Below are 26,701 nucleotides of genomic sequence, written 5' to 3' on the forward strand. Positions count from 1 at the left end.
TCAGTCCAGGACACCTGGGTTGTGACTCCGCACCAGTAGATGGAGACAGACTAAAACTTGTGGGCGGAGCCATATATAAGCCCCTGTGCCAGTCACAGCCCCTCAGTCTTACTCTGTCTCCAGTAGATGGTGCAGGTCCAGTCACAGCCCTGCCTGACCTGATTCTGGTATTCCGTCGGGGTCGGTTCTTTGTCTTGGTTTTAGGCCAGTTTGGGCTATAGTTGTTTTTATTTGGGAATTGTTGAATTTTGACTTTTTGCATTTTAAATTGTCACTGACGTCCCGTCCGCCCTGCCTCCCAGGGGGGTTGTGAGGTCCTGAGGGGACTACCCCCCCCTGGTTGAGGCCGCTGCTAGGGTCGAGGACCCGGCTTTACCAGTAGCAGCGTCAGGGGTGACACCGGGGAGCCCGGTTCACTCACCCCTGCTGGATTAGGGCTCCAGGACTGTGGTCAGTGACAGGGTTTTGTAAAAAAAAAAAAAAAAAAAAAAAAAATGAAGGAAATCAGTTGTTGCTTGTTTTCCGGCTCTTCGTTCCTTCGCGTCGCTGCTCCGGGGGGGGGGCGCTCGCTGTTTCCCCGCGGTTGCGTCGGCATGTCTCGTGGCTCGTCCTGTCGGGCCTGCGGCTCGGGTCGTTGGCTCCCCGGGGCTTCTCAGGTCCTGTAGGGACCATCCCCGCTGGTGGAGCACTGGCTGGGCTAGGGGTCGAGCCCGGCTCACTCACCCCGGCCGAAACGCTGGACCGCTGCGAGGGACAGTTCCCGGTAATTTAATTTAAAAAAAAAAAAAAAAAGGGGAAGATAGCCGGAGCGGTTTTCGTTTCGGCGCAAGCGCCGGGGTTTCTTTTTCCTCTCGCGCGGTTGATTCGGCGTTTTTGTTTCTCTCTCCCCCCCCCCCACCTCCTCCCCTTCTCCCGCCGCATAGGTCGGCCTGATCGACTTGCGGCTCCAGCGCCGCGCGCCTCCCTCGCCCTCAGCTGTCCTCGGGCTGCGACACGGGAGGGGGGGGGGGGGCACGGGATCGGCGACCTGGCTTCGGGGGGGGGTGCTGGTTCAGCGGCAGCCTCTCGCTGTTGTGAGGGGACCGTCCGGCGGTCTTTCCCAAGCCGTTGCCGTCTGCTGCGGGACAAGAAAGCAAAAAATAAATAAATAAATAAATAAATAATTTCTGCGCCGCCCGCTTGCGCGCCATTCGCGGGAAAGTCGGCCATTTTGGTGCCGGCGCCAAGCGCGACACCGAGCGCAGCAGGCTCCGGGGATTCCCCTCATTCTCCCCCCCCCCCCCCAACGTCCGGCTCCGCCGTCGGTTCGCCGTCGGGGGCAGTGGAGGGACGGCTGGGGAGAAACGACGAAACCTGAAGGATCTGTGCCCGGGGTTTTTCTTTTGGCCAGGCATGGGGCCTGCAAGGCCCGCACAGCCCACAGGCACCCGGATGGCTAGGCGGGGGGGCCTGCGAGGCCGATCCCGCTGCTCTAGACACGTCCTCGGCCGCGGACCGCAGTGGGGCGATTCCTAGCCAAACGTCCGTTCCGGGCCGTACCGCCTAGAGTGGGCACGGACCCTGCCTCTGAGTCTTCGGATCCGGACATTTCCAAGGGGCCCCCCCCCCTCCTCCGAGGGGGGCTGAGGGAGAGGTCTACGTCTGAATCGTCAGGTCCGGAGATTTCCAAGGCGCCCTTCCCGCCTCCGAGGGGGGCTGTGGGACATGGCGTGCCACTGCAGGGGGCGGCGAGGCAGTAACAGGCTTCGGAAGGGGATGGCTCGAGATTGAAGGAGCTGGCCCCTGATTCCCGCCAGCCTGGAGGAGTTGGGAATCGCCCCGCCACCTGAGGGCTCTCGGCTGGGCTCCATTCCTCTTCGCCTCTCTGTGACAGCTCTGCTCTATTAAGTGTGGGATTCTCCGGCTTTGAGCCTGAAGGTCGCGAAGACTATGGGTACGCTCTCTCACTTGCTGGAGGACGACTGATTTCCCTGGGGGACAACAGGGTTTTCAGGCTGCCCGAGGGCAGATCCAGGACGCGGTCTTCGTTTTCGGCCAAGTCCCGCTGTTGTGGTTCCAGGAAGTCGCGCCCTCATAGGTCGTCCGGTCAGTCGTATTGGTCTTCCTCCTGCGGAGGCAGTCTTTTCGGGGGAAGCGAGGGAGCCCCGGCGTCGCCGGGACCAAAGCTTCGCCATGAAAGGTGGTCGGCCCCTCTCTCGCCGCAGCCCCAGCGCGCCGTCCCCACAGCCAGGGCGCGGTTGCTGTCAGTTTTCAGAGATGGGCCGGCGTACCGTCAGACCAGTGGGTCCTCCATGTGCACAGACGCGGCTACCTCATCCGTCCCGGTCAACCTCGGCGGGGACCGTTTCTCCGTTTCCGTCATCGTCCCAAAGACAGCCGGCACGTCCAGATCTCTTCTGGATCTCAAAGGGGTAAACCGATGCCTTCGCGTTCCTCACTGGAGGCGGTTCGGTCGGTCATTGCCGTGGTCCGGCCCGGCGGTTTTCTGGCCTCCCTAGAGGTCTCGGATGAGTATCTTCACATAGGCATTCCGCCGTCGTTCCAGCGCTTCCTCAGGTTCGGCGTTCTAGGACGGCATTCCCAGTTTCGTGCGCTCCCGGTTGGTCTTGCGACGGGCCCCGTACATTCACGAAGGTGATGGTCGTGGGGGCGGCATCCTTACCTGGACGATTGGTTGATTTGGGCGACGTCCGAGGATCAGTGTCGGTTGACTGTGGCCAGGGTCCTACAACTGTTGGCAGTCCCTAGGAGGGGTGGTCACCTTCAACAAGAGTCATCGGACACCCACGCTGACCTTGGAATATCTGGGAGCCGTTTTCGCCACGAAGCAGGGCACGGTTCCTGTCACACGAACGGAGATGCTAACGGCGAGCTCAACTAAGGCGCTTATTGTCTCTCCGCTGGCTGCGGGTCTGCGACTACCTTAAGGTCCTGGGTTCTATGGCTTCAACACTAGCGCTGGTTCCCCGGGAGTTCGCGCATCTGCGACCCGTACAGTCGTCCTTCCTATCCCGCTGGATGCCGGTGTCGGAGGAGTTCCACTTCCTGCTTCCACTAGCAGGACACGCAAGCCCCCAGCATGCGCTGGTAGCCGGATTCCAGTCGCCTGTTCTTCGGATGTGTCTCTTCTGGTGACCAACTTGGACGGTGGTAACCGCGGCTGCCAGTCTCTCCGGTTGGGGAGCGGTCTGTCTAGGAAGCTCAGTCCAAGGCCTCTGCTCGGGGTCGCCAGCCCAGTGGTCTATCCACAGACTAGAGACCGGAGCGGTCCGTCTGGCTCTGCAAGCCTTCCTACCGTTAGTGCGGGGTAAGGCGGTCCGAGTGTTGTCAGGCAACGTGACCACCGTGGCCTACATCAACTGCCGGGGCGGGACAAGGAACCCACAGGTGGCGGAGGAGGCTCAGCGCTTGCTGACCTGGTCAGAGCTACTTCTCTCCAACGTTACAGCCTCTCGATTTGCACGAGTCGACACCGCTCAGGCGGTTTTTTTCTCAGCAGTCATCGCCTGGGTCCCGGAGAGTGGGAGCTGGCGGACGAAGTGTTTACATGGATCTGATGTCCACGGGGCACAACGCGAAGGCTCCGCGTTTTCAGTCGCCGTCCAGAACGGGAGGCAGAAGGCGTCGCTGCGTTGGTACTCCCCTGGCCGACGGCTGTTCTGCTGTCCGTCTTTTTTTCCCGTGGCCGATTTTCGGCGAGATTCTGCGGCGCATGGAGTTGCACCCGGCCAACGTGATCCGGCCGCATCGACCGTGGTGCGCAGACCTCGTCCAGATCGCGGTAATGATACCCTGTCGGCTCCAGGGAAGGGCGGGTCTGCTCCATCAGGGCCCCGTCTGTTTGGCGGATGCGGTTCACTTCCGCCTCACGGCATGGTTTTTTGCAATGAGGCAGCTGCAGGGAAAAGGTTACTCAGATGCCGTGGTAACCACGTTGCTACGATCCAGGCGGCAGTCGACGGTCCCTGGCTTCTGTCCGTGTCTGGGTGTTTTTTGAGGAATGGTGCGTCCCGCGTGGGGTGTTCCCCACGGCGGCTTCCGTCTTCGACATTCTGGCGTTCCTACAGGCAGGTCTGGCCAAGGGTCTGGCGTGCAGTTCTATGGCTCCAAGTAGTGGCGCTTGGTTGTTTGTGAGGTGCGGTCCAAGTAGTGGCGCTTGGTTGTTTGTGAGGTGCGGTCCGTGGATCACCCCTGGCTCTTCACCCGGATATATCCTGTTTCCTTCGGGGAGCTAAGCACCTTCGTCCTCCAGTGCGTCTATCCTGTCCGGTTTGGAACCTCAATTGGGGCTCTCCGCTTTAGGCGCGGCGCTGTTTTGAGCCCTTGAAACGCGCAGCGACTAAAGATCTCGCGTTCAGGACGGTGTTCTTGGTGGCGATTGCCTCGGCATGGCGGGTTTTCGGAGTTACGGGCCTTGTCCCGTAGGGCTCCCTTTTTTGCATATTTCCGATTCCGGAATTTTCCTTGCGGACGGTTCCTTCTTTTCGGCCGAACTTGGTGTCGTTTTTCCATGTAATTCAGTTGGTAGAGCTGCCCGCTTTCGCGGTCAGGGAGTCCTCTGCTTCTACGGCGAGGGGTTTCCGGAAGCTTGCCGTGCGGAGTTCCCTCCTTCGTTTTCTGGAGGTCTCTAATCCGTTTCCGGTCACACATCATCTGTTGTTTGGTTCTCTGGTCCCGAGAACGGGGCCGCAGTGTCCTGCACGACGATCGCCCGTTGGCTCAAGGAGGCCATTGGTCCGGCGTGCTTGGTGCGGGGGAAAACCACTTCTCGTAGGTCTTCGGGCTCACTCCACTCGATCTCAAGCTGAGTCTTGGGCGGAAGCTTGTCCGGTGTCGCCTGAAGGGATTGGCAGGGCGGCTCCCTAGAAGTCGTGGCATACCTTCTCGGGCTGCCTGGCGGTCGTTGCATGCCTTCTCAGGCCTTACCAGTTGGATGGCCGAGCTACCGATTCCGGGGGATTTGCGGATTGGGTACTCCGAGCAGGACTCTCTGCTTCCCACCCTCGGTGAGTTTGCTCTGGTACATCCCAGGTGTCCTGGACTGATCCTGGTACGTACAGGGAAAGGAAAATTAGTTTCTTACCTGATAATTTTCGTTCCTGTAGTACCAAGGATCAGTCCAGGATCCCGCCCGCAGTGCTACGCTAAAGTAACGGGGAGTCCGCTCATCGTTGTTTTCCGTAGGCTGACCTCTTGTTTCTTCGCTCTCCCGGTTGGGGAGTCTGGTCCCTGTGGGGGCGTTGGAATTCTTGCCGTTTGCATAACAAGTTTGTAGGGTTAGCTATGGTTGCCTTTTGGTATTTTCTACTTTGACATTACGTATGACTGAGGGGCTGTGACTGGCACAGGGGCATATATGGCTCCGCCCACAAGTTTTAGTCTGTCTCCATCTACTGGTGCGGAGTCACAACCCAGGTGTCCTGGACTGATCCTTGGTACTACAGGAACGAAAATTATCAAGTAAGAAACTAATTTTCCTTTCAGTTGTGGGTACTTATTCACTTGTAACCAGCAGCCACACAAACAGCTGGCAAAGTTGGACTGATCAGATTTAGGGAAACTTCTGCTGAAAACCTAGCCGGTTAGGTTAGGCTGAAACTTTTCCTAAAGCTAATCGGTTAAAATAAACCATTCAGCGCATCTTTGAAAATGCTACATGTTTCATTTCTAGATATACAGAGGCCAAAATTTAAAAACCGGATAACTTAACCAGCTAAGGTTAGCTAGATGAGTTATCAAAGTTATTTAACAGAATATCCTCACATGAAGCCATCCAACTGATAACTTTGAAACCTAACCGGCTAGGCTTGAATATCGCCAGGTAGGTTTCAGAGTTATCCGGGTACCAAGCAAGGTTTAAAAAGCTCCCACTCAGGAGGGACTCGTGGCTGAATCCTACCCTGCCTGCCAGTCTTTTAAAATATCTATGGCTGAATGGCTGCTCCTTCCCTCTCACCTCTTGCCTCTGCCCTGTGAGTCCCGGCACTTTTTTTTGTACAGAGAAATAGCACTGGGGTTGGAGTAGCAGGGAGGGGAGAGGGAGAATAGGGAAGAGGAGCTGGCCAGAGGCTCGTCAGCATGGTGAAAGCTGGCAGTGATCTGTCGCTTTTCAATATGCATTTCCTTTAGGGGGAGGGGAGGACTGCACCTGCAGGCCCGAGATTTGGCAGTGGGTGTATTTTTCATCACTTAACTAGCTCTATTCTTTTGAATATAACTGGTTAAGGTTAAAGTTAATCCTGCTCTTAGCCAGATAAGTTAGTCAACTCAACTCCACCCCAGAATGCTCCCTAAATGCCTCCTAAATTTCAGTCAGATATTGATTTGTGCAGCTAAAAGCAGGATAAGTCCTGAGGATATATCTGGTTAAATGCCTTTGAATATTGACCTCCTGGGTTTTACTATGTTCTCTGCTGTGCTCTTCTTCTCCGCGTAGCCGGGGCTGGGACACAGGCCCCACAATCCTTACTCTGTCTTTTAAGTTTCCTTCTCTCCCTGGCCCCCAATTCCTCCCATTGTTCCTCTCGTATCCCCTGAATCCCCAGGTCCCCACTCTACCCAGTAATCCGCCCTTATTCCGTGGTGCAGAGACTGGGGCAGGGCACAGACAGAGGCCCGCTCCAAGCACAGTAAACAACGGCTCTTCGTTCTTGTCCTGCCTCCCTCCATTTACGAGCAGTGTCAGTTCCCTCCATCTCCCGCTGCGAGTGACCCAGTGAAGCTGCAGCTCTGACCCTTAATTGCAGGGAAACCCACACTGAGGACGTCACCCTTCCTGCGCTGTGCCCTGCCTGACCGTGCACCCATTCTGGGGCCCACTCAGTACCTCCGTCCATTAGAGAGGCGAGCAGTACATGGAGGAGTGACAAGCCAAAGTGCCATTTCATGCATCACCCCCACAGCACAGCCCCCTGCCTTTAAATCTGGCGGAGACCTAAACATGGAAATGATGGCAGAAAAGGACCAAACGGCGTCAACAGCCGCAGCAGCAAGTTACCCCCCCCCCTCCTACCTGTGTTCCCAGACCCCAAAATCCAGTGTCCTCGTTGACTGCCGTCTGAGTCTGTTATTCTGCCCTCCCGCCCCCCCCCCCCCCATTTTTTTTTTCCTATCATTAAAGCAAAGAGCAATATTGGAGCTGACTGACGGCATGAAGGCCACCGGCCAAGGGTAGCAACAGCCACACAGCGAGTCACCCCCATGCACTTCCCTCTTCATTTCCATCCTATAGTCCCTAGGGATCCACAGTGTCTATCCCACGCCCCTTTGAAATCTTTCACCGTTTTTGTTTTCTCCACCTCCTCCGGAAGGGCCTCCACCACCTTCTCTGTGAAGAAATATTTCCTGACGTTGGTTCTGAGTCGTCCTCCCTGGAGTTTCATTTCATGACCCCTAGTTCTACTGATTTCTTTCCCACGGAAATGGTTTATCTAATGTGCATCATTAAAACCTTTCAGGTATCTGAAGGTCTGTATCCTATCTCCCCTGCACCTCCTCTCTTCCAGGATGTACATATTTAGGTCTTTCATCTTCTCCTCATAAGTCATTTGATGGAGAGCCCCCACCATTTTGGTCGCCCTTCTCTGGACCGCCTCCATCCTTTCTCTGTCCCTTTTGAGATAAGGGCTCCAGAACTGAACACAGTCCTCCAGGTGTGGCCTCACCAAGGACCTGTACAAGGGGATAATCACTTCCCTTTTCTTACTCGATATTCCTCTCTCTAAGCAGCCCAGCTTTCTTCTGGCTTTAGCTATCACCTTGTCTCATTGCTTCGCCATCTTCAGATCACCAGACACTGTCACCCCAAGGTCCCTCTCTTGCTCCATGCACATCAGCCCTTCACCCCCCACCTCATACAGCTATTTTGGATTACCACACCCCAGATGCAGGACTCTGCACTTCTTGTCATTGAATCCCAGTTGACATGTCTCATTGTCTCTACTCCTTCCGGCATGTCCACTCTGTTGTAGATCTTAGTATCATCCACAAATAGACAAACTTCACCTTCTATCCCTTCCGCAGTGTCGCTCACAAAGATATTGAACAGATCTGGTCATAAAACCGATCCCTGAGGCGCTCCACTTAACACCATTCTTTCTTCAGTGCAGGTTCCGTTTACCATCACCCGCTGTCTTCTATCCATCAACCAGTTTGTGATCCACGCAGGCACCTTGGAGCTGACTCCCAAGCTTCTCATTTTATTCATAAGCCTCCTGTGCAGCAGAAGCCGATACCCTTCACAGGTGGAGGGAGTTCGGAGGGCCCCTCCCCCCTGAAACACAAGCTGCACAAAGACCGCGGCGATTCAAGCATGCGGGAGGCGCTCCGCACGCATGGCAGCACGCTTCTCTGACCATCGGTGCAGCAAAGAAAAAACCGCCAGCAGAAAGAAAGAGGGAAAATCACTGAGAACCAAATGAAAAACACTCCGGGAGAAGAAAAGAAAAAATGTGCAGGGGAGGGGGGAGCTGACCTCACTGCTGTGCTGCCTCTGCCTTGGTTCCTGTCATTTCTTTTTTTTTTTTTTTTAATTTAAAGAAGGAGCCTCACTAAAAGTTCCCCCTCCTGAAAGTGAAGAGAGCTGTCCAACTCAATTCAGCAAGTTACAAACAGTTGAGGGAAAGTGAGGGAAAAGGAGCCCAAGAAAAACAGTCACGTAAGTGACCTCAAGGAGGGGAGGGATACCAGATGGACACCCCACAGTACCCATGGGAATGGTGGCCATTTTGGAGCCCCCAGAGTACAGGCCCACGATATCTGGGCCTGATGTGGAAGTTTCCCTGGTCCACCCGGGTCCTGTTGGGGGATAGGGGGACTCAGGGACCTCTAGGGACGAGTCCTACACCCGCAGGAGAGGACATGTGGAGGTCTACAGCTGTCACCCGCAACGCCACGCCTCTTCTCACCAGAATTTATTTTACTTCTGCACCAGACCTTTTTGGCGCAGCAAGGGGGGTTCGAGGTACCACAGGGAGGGGAGGATCCTCCCGTCTTATCTCCAGTGGCCAGCTCCGGGCTGGTCGCTTTGGGGGCATCGTCAACCGAGGGGACTTCAACGATGCAACAAGCCTTTTCGTCTCACGGTCAGCCTGGGGGCAGTCCTTTCGAGGAGGATGTCGGCCCTTCAGCCCCCGCAGCAGCAGGGGATCCTTGGGGTCCAAAGCTGCACAATGAGGTGAGGCCGGTCCACCCCATCGTTCCTTTTATAGGGGGTCTTTTGACTCACTTTTATGAGAAGTGAACCAAGATCACCCAGGATCTGGGTTCTCAGTGTGATAAGTCTGTTACGAGTTAGAATTTGCTCGTCCTGTGCACGACCTGCGGTTTGTTGCAAAAGCAATGGGCGGTGGAGACTTTAGACAGGTTGCAGAGCTTGGGGGCCATGGTCCCCGTGCCTCACGACAAAATTCGGACAGGTTGTTATTCCATTTACTTCGTGGTCCCAAAGAAAGAGGGAATCTTTCGCCCCATCCGAGACTTGAAGAGAGTGAATGGGGCCTTGAGGATTCCCCAGTTTCACATGGAAACTGCGATCGGTGATAGCAGCTGTGCACGCTCAGGAGTCCTGGCATCTCTGGACCTGTCAGAAGTGTTCCTACACGTTCCAATTCGGAAAGATCATCAATGATACCTGAGGTTCATGGTCATGGGGCAGTATTTCAGGCGCTTCCGTTTGGGCTGGCCACGGCCCCCCCCGTACCTTCACCAAAGTCATGGTGGTTATGGTGGCGACTTTGCTGCGTCAGGGCATCCTGGTCCATCCTTATCTTGATGATTGACTCATACTGGCCAAATCAGAGGACAGTTGTCACTCTGCCATTCACACAGTTATTTGGACTCTGCAATCCCTAGGCTGGATGGTGAATTTAACCAAGAGCCACTTGATCCCGTCCCAGAATCTGGCATATTGGAGCGCGTTTCGACACAAGTCAGGGGAAGGTTTTCCTGACGAAGGAGAGAGTGTGCAAATTACAAGATCAGATTCGGCAGTTGTCACGGTTGCGGATTCCCAGAGCTTGAGACTTCTTGCAGGTTCTTGGTTCGATGACGTCCACTCTGGACCTGGTGCCGTGTGCCTTTGCTCATAAGCGGCTGCTTCAGAGAGCTCTTCTGGCACAGAGGAGTCCGTTATCAGAGGAATTTCATCAACCTGTATCCCTCACTCCTCAGGCCAGGGAGAGTCCTTGGTGGCTTTAGATGCCCAACCTGGTGTGGGGAGTGGTGCCAGAGGTCCCGGATTGGGTCATCCTTACTACCGATGCCAGTCTTTCTGGCTGGGGAGCGGTATGCCAGAGAAAAGCGGCCCAGGGCACCTGGTCAGAGGAAGAAGCTTCTTGATCTATCAATCACTTGAGACCAGGGTGGTACACTTAGCGTTACTTGCCTTTTGGCCATTGGTTCAGGATTGCTCGGTATGAGTTCTGTCGGACAATGCGACAGCCGTAGCTTACATCAGTCGGCAGGGCGGCACCAAGAGTCATTCAGTGGCACAGGAGGCTCAGGAGTTAATCCTTTGGGCGGAACAGCATCTAAGTTCAAATAGCAGCATCTCACATCGCAGGGATCGAGAACATTCAGGCCCATTTTTCTCCGTCGCAGTCTTCTCGACTCAGGAGAATGGGAATTGTTGGACATGGAGATGAGGCTGATTTACAAAAACTGGGGGCAACTGGCGCTCAGCAGGCCCGCATGGACCGCTGCTCTCATCTCCAGCCTGGGCCTCCAGGGACATACCTCCAATGTGGTTGTCCTTCCTGGCTCTGCCACTCCAAGCCACCGCAGCGCAGCTAGGCCAACACCGCCGCTACCGCTGGGGAATCCCTTAGGCACACACATGCCCGACTGATGCAAATTTAAAGGGCCCGCAGTGGGAAATCCCCGTGGCACCCTTTGATGACATGGGCCAATAGTATTTAAAGCCTGCCTGAACACCTCTCCTTCTGGTGTAGTACTTTGCTTCTGCATTCCTGGTTTCTGGTTCCTGATTCCTAGTTCCAGCTTCCTGGTTTCTGCTGTGTGTCTTTTCTGTTATCCTGTGTCTTGTTCCTTGTTCTTTGGCCCTCTGGTTTGTCTCCTGAGATCCTGTCTTCATGGTCAGTCTTTCCTTCGTTTGCCTTCAGCATCTCATCTTGCTCCTGTGGTCCCTCGTCATCCTCTTGTCTCTTCGGATTGGACTTCTGACTTTGACTTGGACCGGACTTTTGGTTTGACCTCGGATTGGACCTCAGTGCTGCTTGGCCTCTGCCTGGTCCTGACCACTGCCTGCTTCTGCTCCTGACTGAACTCACCTGCCCAGACTTCTGCCTGAATTGCAAGTACGCTGCTTGCCTCTGACTACAGCCCGAACTTGACCCTGTTGACTGCTGTCTGTCCTGGTCACTGCTTGTCTGACTCTGCTTGCTGGTCTACAACAACTTCATCGTGACGGATCTTCACCTCCTAAGACCAGCTGGCCCCGCAGCCGAGAGCTCAACCTAAGGGGAATGTGGGCTGCTATTGGCGAAGCTCCAGTTGGGCCTCTGCTACTGCCAGCTCTGCCAGCTGATGGTGGGGACCTCCAGGGTTTCTCCCTGTGGTTGCACCAACTCCCCTTCAGTCTAAGGGTCCACGTCCGCAACATAATGGAAGTACATGAGGAGGGGACCACGGGGACCGACAGGACTACGCATGCTCTGAGTTCCTGCAGCCTGCACTGTAGTGGTGATTGCTCTGTATCTTCTCGGCCTTTGGAGCTGGAAAGAAGGCAGCTCTGGTCACCGCTAGTACTGCCTACCAGGCCGACCCCTCCCTCACACAAGCTGTGCTCTGAGGATGGGATCTTGCCACCAATGCACTGCAGGGTGAATCAGAAGAGAAACATTTTGGGTTTTTACTTTTTTACTGCGGCAGCTGAGACTTGGGGCATGGGCCCTGTGCCTAACGGTGCCCCTTCCAGGTGGGGATTCTAGAACTGGAGCAGTTTCATAGCTTGGCAGTTTTCTAGTATGCGGAGAAGAACTGAGCATTGTGATTTGTGAGAGAGGCACCATATAATGCACTGAAATCCCTGGATGTAAATCACTGACCAGTGGCAGGGCTGCATTAACCGAATGTGCACCATCTTCCATGCACCTTTAGCTGGGAGAGCAGGACAGATGCTGAGACAGGAAAGTTTATGTCAGAAGGAAAGGCTGCAGGGCTGTTTTGGACCCTGTAGTATTGCATCACAGTGCGTACGCTGAAGCATTTCATCATACTTCTGGAGTCCTGAGGGCATCACATCTCCCAGTGCACCTGGCACGAGTGGCACCCCGAGTTGGCTCTATTTGGCACTGTGCAAAGTTCTGCCATGGTAGGTTACTCTGCTCTGAACAATCAGAGAACGCATCTTCTTCCATTTTATGCCAGTGAACAGCAGCTATACATTAGGCCCAAAATGTATGACAGAAAATCCTGGGGGGTTTTGCACCTTAGCTAATATTTACAAACTGAAATGGAATCTCAGGCAGGAATTGCTGACAACAGAACTAAAATGTTTTCTCACAGGGCAGTATCTCCAAATGTGTTTTGTTTTATGCACAGCTTGACAGGAATGAAGCTCACTCACGAGCCACAGTATGTTAAGGAATGTAGTCTGTGCACCTGCTGTATGTTTGTGTACATGCTTGTGTGTGATCCTGATGGATTATTGACTTCCCCTGATAAACAAACAAAGTGTAGGGACCCTGTTTTCAGACAGTGTTCAATTTCCACTTAAAATCTAGTCCATAATTCCTGCCCCCAGTGCTGTCTTCACTCTATTATTGATCCTGCTGTTCACTGCAGGGGGGCTGTCAGCAGAAGCCCATTTCTGTAGGATGTGTCGGCTGCAGCTCTGTTTATCATATACATTCCAAAAATTGTAACACAAATCTTAAATCTACGGTGCGATTCTGTTAGAACGAAGGATGTTGCATTGCATTTTCTCCTGAAACCATGTTGGCTTCTCTCAGGAATGACTCTAGGACAAATGGCACTCTGGGTGAAAATTAGCAGTGGCACCCCCACCTCCAGAGAGTCTCTCCTCCTTTCCCCCTCCATCTATTCCCCTTCCTTTTCCTCTCTCTCTCCTCCCTCCAGGCATGCTCTCCACTTTCTCATACACAACTTCTCTTCTCATCACTTTACCATGGTCCCTTCTATGACTTTATAAGTTCACAAACTTTACACAACAAAGATGGACCAATTTATATTAATAAGGAATTCAGATATGCCACCCAACTGGGATTTTTAACTTTCTGTTGATGTATAAAACCTGTATGATAGCAGAAATACTCAATGACACCTTCTCAGAAGATTTTCAAAACCCAGTATATCATACCAATTCCAGAGTCCCCTCCATAACCACACAAACTCTCCACATTCCAGGCATGTGGGAAATAGCACAAAACCCAACAAAAAACAAAGGTTGAGCTTATTGTACAGCAAACCTGCCATATAAAACAGCACTAACTTCCAAGAATCAACCAACAACAACTCTACCTGTGAAAGGCAGCACTGCAAATATTATACCAGGTCCTAGAACTCCTACCAGGAAAATAGTACAAGTCTGACTGCCTCAGATCCCTACATAGAGTCTACTCACTAGCAGATAGCTCACCTCACCTCTGTCACACATGCAGAGCTTTGACCCTCACCAAATACAGAATAAATGCCCATAAATTAGAAATATATTATGCATACATAAACTGACCTAGAAACACCAAGAACTAAGAAACCAGACTCAGTATGCATGCAGTGTTGAAGAAACAGAAATGCATTTCCTCCTGTACTGAGCATAATACAAAGACATCAGAGGTGTACAATCCCTGACACATTCCAAATATTAAACTTAAAATTTTAAACTTAAATGGCTATTAGAGAATAGCCACTGCCATTAGCAATGGTAACATGGAATAGACTTAGTTTTTGGGTACTTGCCAGGTTCTTGTGGCCTGGATTGGCCACTGTTGGAAACAGGATGCTGGGCTTGATGGACCCTTGGTCTGACCCAGTATGGCATTTTCTTATGTTCTTATGTTTTCTACTATTGTTGTCTGGACATCTTTTTTTTTTCTAATTGCATTGGTCCAGGTCTTTTTTATTTTCTGCTTTCAATGTCTTCCTCTTCTTAATTTTCCTTTTCCATGGTCTCCTTTCCATTTTCTGTGTCTTCTCTCTCCTCCTGTTTGCGGCAGAGGAAGTTGATATGCTGTCAATCGCTGAGCCTCCTGTTGGCTCTGCATGTGGAGGTGACATAAGCAGGGATGTCAAAGCAGAGTCAGTCCAGCAGGCTTTGGGGAGACATAGCTTCGTGTATCAGGCACTGCTACTACCTGGCCCATAGCCCAGTGGGCGATACCAGTGGTACCTAGGGTGCCTCTCATGGTGCCCACCTTGCCCTACCCACAGACTGCCTGGCTTCTATTGTATTACAGCAGAGTAAAGTCCTTGTCCTAGTTAACAACTCCCCCACTCCAACGAGCCACCATGAGCAGGAGGAACCTACATATTCCTTATGAAAAGGCTCCAGTATTGTCAGTTTTACATGGCACTGCTGCAGTGCTTTTCAGAGTAGAGCTGGGGCTCACCCCTGACTGAGTGACCTTGCAGGAGTCTCTTAGTTCTCATCCCAGCTCTGCCACTGAGTTTCTGTGTGATGTCGAGGATTCACTTTATCTCGCATAGTAACGCAGAAGTCCACATTCAAAAGGGTTTGTCAAGCTAAATTCAGGGCTTAGCCGGCCAAACCCTGAGTTTTGAATTTCCCTGGTAAGTCATTACCTAGCTGAATACAAAAGAAGTGGTGCGGAGGCGCTTAAACGTGGCCAGGTAGCACCGAGAGTCAGTGTTAGCTGGGTAAGGCTTCTCGTGGTGGAGAGCAGGTATAAGGTTATCCCCGGATAACTTTAATGGGTATATTCAGTGAGTTATGTCCTGGCAGCAGCCTGTCCCCTCTATATGGACTCATTTACTAAGCTGCAATAATGTGTTTTCATGAAAATCAGCATTTATTTCACACTAAAAATGTTTTATCGGGTGCTATTTGCAAATAATGTAAAATTGTGCCCATCATTCCCTACAAAAGGTCACTTAGTGAGTTGCATGACAACCCATGGGAAGGGAGTGAACACGTTACAGGGGGTGTGTGGCTGGAGTACTTTCCTGGCCACGGCACACGAGTTACTGCCTCTGTGGGATTTACTACACTGCAGAGGTGGATGGCAAATAAGCAGCAGCAGTAGCCACTTCTTATGTTTTTAGCAGTAAGGTGAGGAGGAAAGAGAAACCAAGAGTTGGATCTGGGGAGGTGGAAGGAAAAGAGAAGCTGTTGAGGCTGGGGAGAGAAAGAAGAGAGATACTGGTGGGGGTCTGATGGGGCTGGGGGAGTATACGGTGGTGAAGGGGAAGGGGGCTTGGGTGAGAGGGGGCACCAGTCTATGGTGGGGAAGAGCGATTGGCTCCAGCTCTTCTCCCCCTCTCACCCAAGCAGCGGGGGGGGCTTCTCTCTCATCATTCTTCTCGGTATGGGGGTGTGTGGAGAGGGGGGAGATGTTATGTTGGGGCCACCAAGTTCCTATCCTCCTGTGAGGTGGGTGTTGCGTTAGAGCCCAAACGTGCAGCCCACTGTAGGAAAGCAAGGATTTTAGATCCACTTTTAGTGACTGGAATGTGTTAGCCGTCTTTGTTTATTGCTCAGTACAGGAGGAAACGCATCTTTCTTTCTATTTCTCCATTGTTGCACTGCACGCAGAGTCTGCCTTCTTGGGGATCCTTATTTATGTGCAAACATTTTCTCTTTCCTTCTGCTGCGACTGAGGGCAGGGATTCTGCCAGCAAACACCTTCTCCAGCTGCAGATATGGCGGACCTTTCAGGCCCGGTGTAATATTTGCAGTGCTGCCGCTGTTTGAGTCCTGGGAATTAATGCTGTTAGGGCCAGCTCATGCTCCCCTCCCCTCTCCAATCTGACCTCCCTACCCCTTGCTTCCCAAAATTAAGTAATCTGCCTATGCATCCATCCACTACCCTTTCTGTGAAAAAATATTTCCTGACTTTGCTCCATTGGAGCTTTATATCCCGATCACTAGTTCTGCAACTTCCTTTGCACTGGAAAAGGCTTCCTCGTGCAGGGTAAGCATCTTTATCCTAATTCTCCTCTCCTCTAGGGCAGACATATTTAGGTCCTTAAATCTCATATGAAATTTGTTGCAGACCCTCTCACTCAGGCCGATGCAGTACAGCGCAGGGACAATGGACGCTGATCGACCTCTTCAGGGCACCCAATTTAATATTTAAATCGGGTGCTGCAGTAAAAAGGAGGCGCTAGGGGATATTGTGCACCCCTGGCACCTCCTCAGCAGCAGGCGCCCAGGAGAGGTCGGCTGTCAGCTGGGTAGGAAAACGGACGCTCAATTTTACAAGCTTTTCGGGACACTTTTTGGGCTGTTCCGGGGCAGGCGTTAATTTTGGAGAATAAAAACCTGTGCGTCAGGCGCACTTTTTTTTTTTTTTTAATCGGGGGAGAATCGCTTATAAACCTCATCAACCTGCATTTGCATGTGTTGAGCGCTATTAGTTTTTTCGGGGGGGGGGTTGAACACGTGTTTTGGACGCGCTGATCCCCTTATAGAATAAGGGGATGTGGATGCACATCCAAAACCCACGTTGCATCAGCCTGACTGTGCCTCAGGTCTAATCCCAGTTTTGTCATTTATTCTCTGTGTGAGCTCAGGGGGCGTCACTCGATCTCCCTGTGCTTCAGGTCTAATCCCAGCTCTGCTACCTCTGTGTGACCTTGGATAAGTCCCTTTACCTCGCTGTGCTACTGATGCTTTGTGACCTTGGGGAGTCACTTTATCTCGCCATGCCTCAGGTCTAATTCTGACTCCCATCTCCCTCATCAGAAGTTCTAACAGATGTAAAACCTCTCTCTGACCTCCTAGATGTTGGAAGCCCTAAGTCAGCTGATCACCGATCACCTGGAAGTGAGGCGCTGGATCTTTAAGATGGACACTGGCTTTGGGGGGAATGGCACCGCTTACTGCGACATCGCCATGCACATGCAGTGCTACAAGGCGGCTCTGAAGGATTTCCAGAGATATGGCCGAGAGAAGTGGAAGATGAAATGGGCGCACGTGAGTGTCAGGGAGCAGGGCTGCAGTCTGCTCTGTCATACAGCACACATCCGGCGTGCGGATCTTACCTGCACCTCACAAACAGCAGGCACTGCTTGGCGTTCTGTACTGACGTCCTTACCCTATGCATGGTGCAGTATTCCAGGGAAGAGAAACGGGCAAGGATCCGTGTGTCTGAGTAAGAAGCAGATGCTTGGGGGCTTACTTGTCTGTTGTTAATGGCTGTTGCTTGTATGAAGGGCAGAAAATGGGGCCATTGCAGCATCTTGCATGCGTGGCAGCGGCTGAGATGATTCTGTTGTGCAAGCAGGAGTGCCTTTTTTTTCCCTTTGTGCACAGTGGATCCTGAGCCCACTCAGAGCACTGCCACCGAATGCAGTGGATTCAATCCCTTCTTTGTTAGGGAACATCGTGGTAATGGCGCCCGTTTGTACATCAAAGCCGCAGTTTATGAGCACAGACATGTTTTAATGTCCTATTATCTCAACTCGTTTCTTTCCATAATGAAGACATTGTGTCATTGGCCCAGGCAGCCTTGTACAAAACATACCCTGGCAGCTTATTAAAAATTTCAGCTTCTTGATGAAAGACTGTCCTGCAGGCTAGGAGCTGCGAGAGAAGTCCATTCTACTGGAATTATTAGAAATGAGAATATGACTGTAAGCACTAAATTATGTTAATACTTACAAATAGCTGCATTTGCATAACAGTTTATGATAAAGCCCACGCTTTCCCGTGTAGCTCTGTGGCCGAAAGCTTATTAAAATAATACACTTCCTGGGATTCGGAAGTGTAGCAGCCTCTTATTCCTTGTAAAATAGAGACCTTAGATTTTCAGCTCAGACAGAACAATTTCCAGCTAACTATGTTTAATTCATTCTCTTTAAATTAATGGATATTTAAACAATTACTTTACAGCTGCACTTAGTGAGTACTGCAATCAATACCTTGTCATTTTAAAACCACAATTGGTTTTTTTTTGTAACTAATTAGGGTTTGCTATAGAAGAAACACAGACTATTCACTCTCTGCTAGTCGGATCAGCATCCCTACTCATGCAGTGGGTGGATGGGAGCCCGATTAAACATCTGCTCTGCCACACAGCACCCCCAGCAGCAGGATTCCCTGAGACCATGTTGGGAAGAACATCTCCTCTACAGCCAGCAGGGATCCTATCCCAGAACTGGCTTGTGAGATTTTGGTAGGATCATGGCCAGAGGGGGAATGGCTACCAGCTGGGCTTACTCTAGCAGCCTCTCTGCCGATACCTCTTGCTATGATGGTGTCTTTAATGATAAGAATACTTCTCTGCCTCTCTCCTTATTTTAAACCCCTCCCTTTTACAGGGCACCTTATAATAAAGGAGGTAAGTTTTCAAAGGCTTATGTTCCTGTATGTGAGTAAAGCAAGGGTTCAACCTGCCTAACTCATCCCTATCCAGCTCAATGGATTTTCAGGTCACTGAAAGAATAGGCAAACCTTCTGAATGGCACCCAGAAAAGAGCATTCTTGGGGGATCGTAAAACTACGTGCGAACAGATGATATTAAGAAATGTCTGCTCATGTGTGAACTTTACACCATGGTTTTTGATGGTGTAGCAGTACCCAGCTGCTCTTTACACATGTGCGGGATCTGTGTGATCTAAAACTAGGCCTGCCAGTTAGGCCCCCTACTAGAAATAGTACAGAAATGAATGGAAATTCAATCACAAGTAACAAAGTTAAAGACGTTAAAGAGAAGGCAATGCAATTAAAGATGTTACTGTAAGCTGAAGACTAGTAAACCGTAAACATGTAAACTGGAGTGAAGGCCTCCACCAATACTTCGGTATATAAAAAAACCTATAAATAAATAAATAGTGAGGTGCAAGAACGCCATGCCCCTTCTGTATGAACCTGTCAGGCCTGCCACTGCCTGACATCGGCCTGTTACACTCCACCTTAAAAACAACAGGAGGGCCTAGATTACAGATTCACAGGCCTGATGCACTCCACCTGCAGTTCCTGTGCCAAAATATTCCTGGAAATAATAGTGTCAAACTCAGGAGGCTTGTTCTTCCAGAAGTAAATCTTTAAGGAAAGCACCAGCAGAGGTGATCCTTCCTGGTACCACAGGCTGGGACATTGCGGATTTCTGCCTGGGCAAGATCCTGTCCGCCATCAGAGCAGCACAGACATCATTTCTGCATTTCTAAATAACATTTCCTCTTGTTTGCAATGTTACTCCCTCCACCCACAGATTAAAATCACAGAACTCCCCTTTCACCAAAAGGAGCGAGACGTCCCATAGCTGATGAAGCCCTAGTTTGAATGTATGAAAACATACAAGCATAGTAAGTGACGGCAGAAAAAGAGTCTCAGGCCCACGCAGTCTGCCCAGTCCTTCTGTCCCAGAAGTGTGACCCCCTGCACGAGTTCTCCGTAGCCAAAAGTATGGGTAGCAGAGTGTATAAGGCTCGGTAATAATCTAAAATCAATAGATTTTTCCCAGTTAATATTTTAACATTTTTGGAGGCTTTGAATAAAAAGTTGGACATTTTTGTAGATGACTGTGCCAGGTGTCAGCGTTTGTAACGTATGAAGCCACTGCTGGACTCTTTGTATGAAGTCCATTTGACTGTAGTTTGTTCTGGGATTTCGAGTGTGTGGTCTGACACTTGCTTTTTTTTAATATATTTGTCGTCATGACTTAACCTATCCTCACAGCTGGGATTGGCACCATTGTTGGCAGTCTCAGCAGAGAGGCATGGAGACAGAATGACCCTCTCACCTCTACAGGTGTCCTGGCAGGATGGCGAAGCTTGTGCTGGACCAATTCTGAGGAGAAATGGACTTGGGTTTCCAGTGCCTTCCACAAACATCCAGTTTAATAGAAAGTCAGTGCAGTAAACTGTCAGGCAGTGCTGCTGTTGTGAAAAGCCCAGCTCGAACCAGATTGGGATGCGTTTCAGCACAGCTGTGACAAGAAAGCAAATTCCGTAGACAAGCAGGTTTTCTATTAGAACAGTTTAATGTATCTGGGAGTGTGGGCAGCTGCAGGCCCAAATTCCAGCTCCTCTGGAAGCCACAGACCCAGGTTGGCAGGATCCCTTTAAATCCATAATTAGGATTTGGAGGCGCCAGAGGGCTCCTCTCATTTGCCGGGTTAATTAGCAGTCAGAGGGGGGAGCTGCTGAACACCACGAGTCCATTGCTGCTATTATTAAATACATATTTGAGCAAATGTGCTCAGCAAATGTAGCACAATTAGCTTTGGCAGATTTGAGGAGAGTGAGCTATGCTTTGTACACTGAGGACGTGGTATGGAATTAGCACAGTGAGGGCTGGATCCAGGGGCAGTGGTGGGAGGGCAGTTGCCGTGCTTTGTACACTGAGGACGTGGTATGGAATTAGCACAGTGAGGGCTGGATCCAGGGGCAGTGGTGGGAGGGCGGTGGCCGTGCTTTGTACACTGAGGACGTGGTATGGAATTAGCACAGTGAGGGCTGGATCCACGGGCAGTGGTGGGAGGGCGGTGGCCGTGCTTTGTACACTGAGGACGTGGTATGGAATTAGCACAGTGAGGGCTGGATCCACGGGCAGTGGTGGGAGGGCGGTGGCCGTGCTTTGTACACTGAGGACGTGGTATGGAATTAGCACAGTGAAGGCTGGATCCAGGGGCAGTGGTGGGAGAGCAGTGGCCGTGCTTTGTACACTGAGGACGTGGTATGGAATTAGCACAGTGAGGGCTGGATCCACGGGCAGTGGTGGGAGAGCAGTGGCCGTGCTTTGTACACTGAGGACGTGGTATGGAATTAGCACAGTGAGGGCTGGATCCAGGGGCAGTGGTGGGAGAGCGGTGGCCGTGCTTTGTACACTGAGGTCGTGGTATGGAATTAGCACAGTGAGGGCTGGATCCAGGGGCAGTGGTGGGAGGGCAGTGGCCGTGCTTTGTACACTGAGGAAGTGGTATGGAATTAGCACAGTGAGGGCTGGATCCAGGGGCAGGGGTGGGAGGGCAGTGGCCGTGCTTTGTACACTGAGGACGTGGTATGGAATTAGCACAGTGAGGGCTGGATCCACGGGCAGTGGTGGGAGGGCAGTGGCCGTGCTTTGTACACTGAGGACGTGGTATGGAATTAGCACAGTGAGGGCTGGATCCACGGGCAGTGGTGGGAGGGCAGTGGCCGTGCTTTGTACACTGAGGACGTGGTATGGAATTAGCATAGTGAGGGCTGGATCCAGGGACAGGGGTGAGAGGGCAGTGGCCGTGCTTTGTACACATAATGGTAGATTTTAAAAAGGCCACGTGTGTGCCCATAAATGCACACATCTCGCCGTGTACAAAAATATGCGCTATTTTATATCCTATGCATGTATGTTAGAAAATACTTGTCATGCATGTTTCAGCTGTATGCACATATCTTACACACAGCATTTTGCTACAGCTCCCTGTTTGGGGGGGGGGGGGGAGAGAGAGACTCTGTATAGGGCTCAGTCTCATACTCTCTATATGGACCGTTGTAAGGGGCACTTTCATTCGGGGTGAGTTTTTGGAAGGTGGGTTGGGGTTAGGGGGTGCTGTTACAGACACATTCAGAGGGATCCATTGTAAAATTGACCTCATTAAAGAATTTGTGACCTTTATAAGTGATGAAAAGGAGTCGATGTGTACAATGCAGCTCTAGGGCCAGAGGTGGGAGGACAGTGGCCCTGCTGTGCACACTTCGGGCATTGTGAGGAATTACTTACCGTAGTACAGTGAAGTCTGGCTCCAGGGGCAGGAGTGTGAGCAGAATGGCCCTGCCGTGTGTGCCAGCAATGATCGCAGTGGTGGTCCAGGGGCAGGGGCAGAGTGAGCCCCCCTGTGTATCACCATGAGGGCTGAGTCCAGGGGCAGACAGTGTCCCTAGACAGGATACTGTATCCTGCAGCAGAGAGGTGCACAGATGCAGATTTTCTCTAGATGCAGTACTAGGACTTATAGACAGAAATCGTACAATATGGAAGGAATATTAGAACATCCTGCATACATTTGTGGACTGCTGTATGTATCAATTTTAAAGCAAACTTATGCATACATGCTCAGTTTGAGAATTTTCCCACACAAAGTTACAACTACTACTACTTTGTGAGAGGAAATGTAAAATGGAAAAGTCTGCAGGTAAATGCAAACCCTATCCAGACGCTGCCTCTGCGGAAGGCCTCTCCCAGGTGCACTTAATGTTCAGTTGTATGCACATTTTGGCCAGGCAATTTTCCAAAGCGCCATTTAAGAACATAAGAAGTACCATGCTGGGTCGGCCCAGGATCCATCGAGCCCAGCATCCTGTCTTCCAATAGTGGCCAGTCCGGGTCGCAAGCACCCAGCAGATCCCCATTCCTTGCATCTCCCTCCCAGGGATAAGCGCTGCCTCTCCCAAGTCTCCCTGGATGGTAACTGCTTATGGACTTTTAGAGGGACAAAATACTTCCTACGATTTGCTTTCATTCTGCCGGTTGCTGGATTCATGGCGGGTCCCCCAGTCCTAGGGTTGCTTGAAAGGATAAATAGCCAGTGACAGGAGGAAGGACATCAAAGATTCAACAATGTCTATAAAGTTCAAAAGCAGAATTGTTTAGTGTATATAGGCAAGGAGAAGAGTTCAAATTGTCAGCATAAAGCCAAATCGTTTATATCAGCGAATCAATGCCCCCCCCAATGGGCCGTGTTTCGAAAAGACTGCGTTGGGAGGGAGCCCATGAGTGATAAGGAACTCAACTCAAAGCTAAGCACTGAATCCCCAAAAAATCCAAGAAGGATTCAAAAAGATTTTTAACAAAACTTGTGGGTAATACTTGATTGGGAAAACTTTTCAAAGCGATGTCATAGAGGATTATTCAAATCGGGATTTCAAAATGAAGCAGAGAAGTGCACCCTTGAGGTCCTTCCTCCTCTCACTGACCATTCATCTTTCATGGTTGGACTGTCCCCTATTAATGTTAATTGAAAGGGTAAAGAACCGTTCCCTATTTACCTGTTCCACCCCACTCATGATTTTATAAATCTCAATCCTATCCCCTCTGTCGTTTCCTTTCCAAGCCAAAGAGCCCAGATCTGCATGAGGAAGCTTTTCCGTCCCCTTTATCATTTTTCACCCTTCTCTGTACCTTTTCTACGTCTACTATGTATTTTTTCAGATGGGGCAACAAGAACTGCACCCAGTACTCAAGCAGGCCGATGCAATATAGTGCGCTCGGTCCCAAACCTCCCATGCAATAAGGGGATCAGCGTGTAGCTATAGCGCTCAGCACATGTAAATTCATGCTGATGAGGTTATTAACTCTCGCGCAAAAAGAAAATGTGCGTCCAGCGTGCACATTTTTACTCTCAAAAATGAACGCCTGCCCCAGAACCCCAAAAGTAAACAGTAAAGCAGAAAATACTGCTTTTCTGTACTTCCTCCAACTTAATACCGCGGTGATATTAAGTCGGAGAAACCGAAAAAAGGAGAACCAGCAAAAAAAAAAAAAAAGTAAGTGTGCCGGTGGTTAGGTTCATGAAATTGAGCGTCCGTTTCCATAAACCACCGACAGCCGCCTTTCCTGGGTGCCCGATGCAGAGGAGCGCAAGGCAAGCACAATTTTCCCTAGCGTCGCTTTTTTACCGCAGCAGCCCATTTAAATATGAAATTGGGCACCTGGAAGAGGTGGATTGGCGTGCATTAGGAGAGCAGGCGCTGACTCATGAGCGCCAGTGTTGCATCGCCTGAAGGTGTGGTCGCACCATAGATCTGTACAAGCGCATTAGGATATTCTCAGATTTCTTCTCTCTTCTTTCCAAATAATTCCTAGCATTCTGTGTGACTTTTTGCCCATTGCTGCATGGGTTCGGCTCTCTTTTACCCACAGAAGTCTCTTTGAAATTTCCCCATGGACTGCTGGGCATGGGGCCTTTTGGCTGTTCCACCTTGCTTCCCATCTGCTTTACGTCCGGTCTCAGTCTCATGGTATATCCTTCACTTAATTACACGTAAGAGGGTGTGGAGAGGCTGCACACAGGTGGGGAAGGAGGTATTGCAGGTTCCAGTACATACCCAGATCAGTCCAGACTCCTGGGGTTTGTACCCCTGCCAGCAGGTGGAGACAGAGAGAGTCTCACTGACACTGTACATAACCCCTGGTGCCACCTGCAGTCCCTCAGTATATTTCTGTCTCCAGCAAATGGTAGATGGGGCAAAATCTGCAGTCTGAGGGAAAAGGAAAAGGAAGATTGAAAGGAAAGGTGACGAATATATGGAACAGCTTTCCAGGGAACAGCAAAATTCAAAACAGTCGAGAGAGGGTAAAACTGGTGATCAGGTGGGGTCAGCAGTAGGTTGTGCAGTTGGTCATTTAATGTCATGCTTGAAAATGTGTAGCTAACTGCAGTGTGGAGTTCTTACAGATCCTAATATCTGTTCAAGCCACAGGAGTTTTTTCTCTGTCATTTTCATTCTCCGTGGTCTTCCTATAGCTTTAATGTTGATACACTGCCTACCTGTGCACATCAACTGTGTGAACAGAATTCATTGCTATTCCTTTCCATCTATATCTCTCGCTTCCAACTTCTTCCCAGTTTTTTATGCTGTTTTCATTATATTCCTTTTCAAAACACCCTTTTAGTGCAGCTTTTTACCTCCTCTGTTGTTTCTCTTCCTTAAGTTCACCATAAATGATAAACATTCATGCTCAGGCATATGGACACCATGGCCTGTCCATCTCAGCTGCACAACACTAGGCATGTCAGCTCTTCTGAATACCTCGATATTAGCACTTAATTCCCAAAAGCTCCTGCAGGGGTCTCAGTTCATTTCTAAGCTTTTTGATGTGTACATAAGAACACAAGATATGCCACATTGGGTCAGACCAGGAGTCCATCCAGCCCCGTATCCTGTCTCCAAAAGTGTCCAATCCAAGTCACAAGTACCTCGAAAGTAGCTATTCCTAATAATTAATAGCAGTTTATGGACTTCTCCTACAGGAAGTTATCCAAATCTTTTTTAATCCCAGCTACACTAACTGTCTTAATCACATTCTCTGGCAACAGATTACAGAGCTTAATTGTGCATTGAGTGAAAAAGAATTTTCTCTAATTTGTTTTAAATGTGCTACTTACTAACTTCATGGAATGCCCCCTAATCCTTGTATTATCTAAAAGAATAAATAACAGTTTCACATTTACCCATTCAAGTCCTTTCATGATTTTGTAGATCTCTATCATATCCCCCCCTCAGCCATCTCTTCTCCAAGCTGAATAGCCCTAACCTCTTCAGTCTTTTCTCATAGGGGAGCTGTTCCATCCCCTTTATCATTTTGGTCGCCTTTCTCTGTACTTTCTCTAGTGCAACTATATCTTTTTTGAGATGTGGTGACCAGAAGTACACACGGTATCTAAGGTGCAGTCTAATCATTGAGCGATACAGAGGCATTATGATATTCTCTGTTTTATTTGCCATTCCATTCCTAATAATTCCTAAGATTGTTTACTTTTTTGACTGCCACAGCACACTGAGCTGAATATTTCAATGTATTATCCACTATGACGCCTAGATCTCTTTCCTGGGCGGTGCTCCTAATATGGACCCTAACATCATGTAGCTACAGCATGGATTATTTTTCCCTATATGATTCACCTTGCACTTGTCCACATTATATTTAATCTACCATATGGATGCCCAATCTTCCAGTCTTGCAAGATCCTCCTGCAGTTTATCACAATCCGCTTCTGATTTAACTCTTCTGAATAATTTTGTGTCATCTGCAAATTTGATAATGTCACTCGTCTTATTCCTTTCCAGATCATTTATAAATATATTTAAAAACTATCGGTCCAAGTACAGATCCCTGAAGCACTCCACTGTTTACCTTTTTCCACTGTGAAAACAGATCATTTAATCCTACTCTCTGTTTCCTGTCTTTTAGCCAGTTTGCAATCCACAAAAGGACATCGCCTCCTATCCCATGACTTTTTAGTTTTCTTAGAAGCCTCTCATGAGGGACTCTGAATGCCTTCTGAAAATGCTAATACATTACATCTACTGGTTCACTTTTATCCACATGTTTATTCCCCCCCCCCCCCCTTCAAAAAAAATGTAGCAGATTTGTGAGACTAGTCTTCCCTTGGGTGAATCCAAGCTGGCTGTGTCCCATTATATCAGTCTATCTATATGTTCTGTGATTTTATTCTTTATAATAGTTTCTATGATTTTTCCCAGCACTGAAGTCGGACTCACCTGTCTATAATTTCCTGGATCATCTCTGGAGCCCTTTTTATATATAGGGGTTAATGGCCACCTTCCAGTCTTCAGGTACAATGGATGATTTTAATGATAGGTTACAAATTTTTACTAATAGGTCTGAAATTTCATTTTTTAGTTCCTTCAGAACTCTGGGGTGTATACCATCTGGTCCAGGTGATTTGCTACTCTTCAGTTTGTCAATCTGACCTACTACTTCAGTTTGTCAATCTGACCTACTACAGGAGGAGGAATAGCCTAGTGGTTAGAGCAGTGGACTACGAACCAGGCAACCAGGGTTCGAGTCCTGCTGTTGCTCCTTGTGACCTTG

General features: G+C 50.1%; 1 protein-coding gene across 1 annotated transcript in view; it reads left to right on the top strand.

Moving 5' to 3' along the window:
• LOC115074654 (IQ domain-containing protein H-like) overlaps positions 1–26,701 on the top strand; it is a gene marked incomplete at its 5' end in the record, with an annotated part of 119,976 nt that overhangs the window by 35,988 nt on the left and 57,287 nt on the right. Inside the window, 1 exon segment of the mRNA XM_029574294.1 lies at positions 16,943–17,134. Coding sequence (XP_029430154.1) covers positions 16,943–17,134 — 192 coding nt within the window.

Source organism: Rhinatrema bivittatum, chromosome 13 (genome assembly GCF_901001135.1).
Source record: "Rhinatrema bivittatum chromosome 13, aRhiBiv1.1, whole genome shotgun sequence".
Taxonomy (NCBI): domain Eukaryota; kingdom Metazoa; phylum Chordata; class Amphibia; order Gymnophiona; family Rhinatrematidae; genus Rhinatrema; species Rhinatrema bivittatum.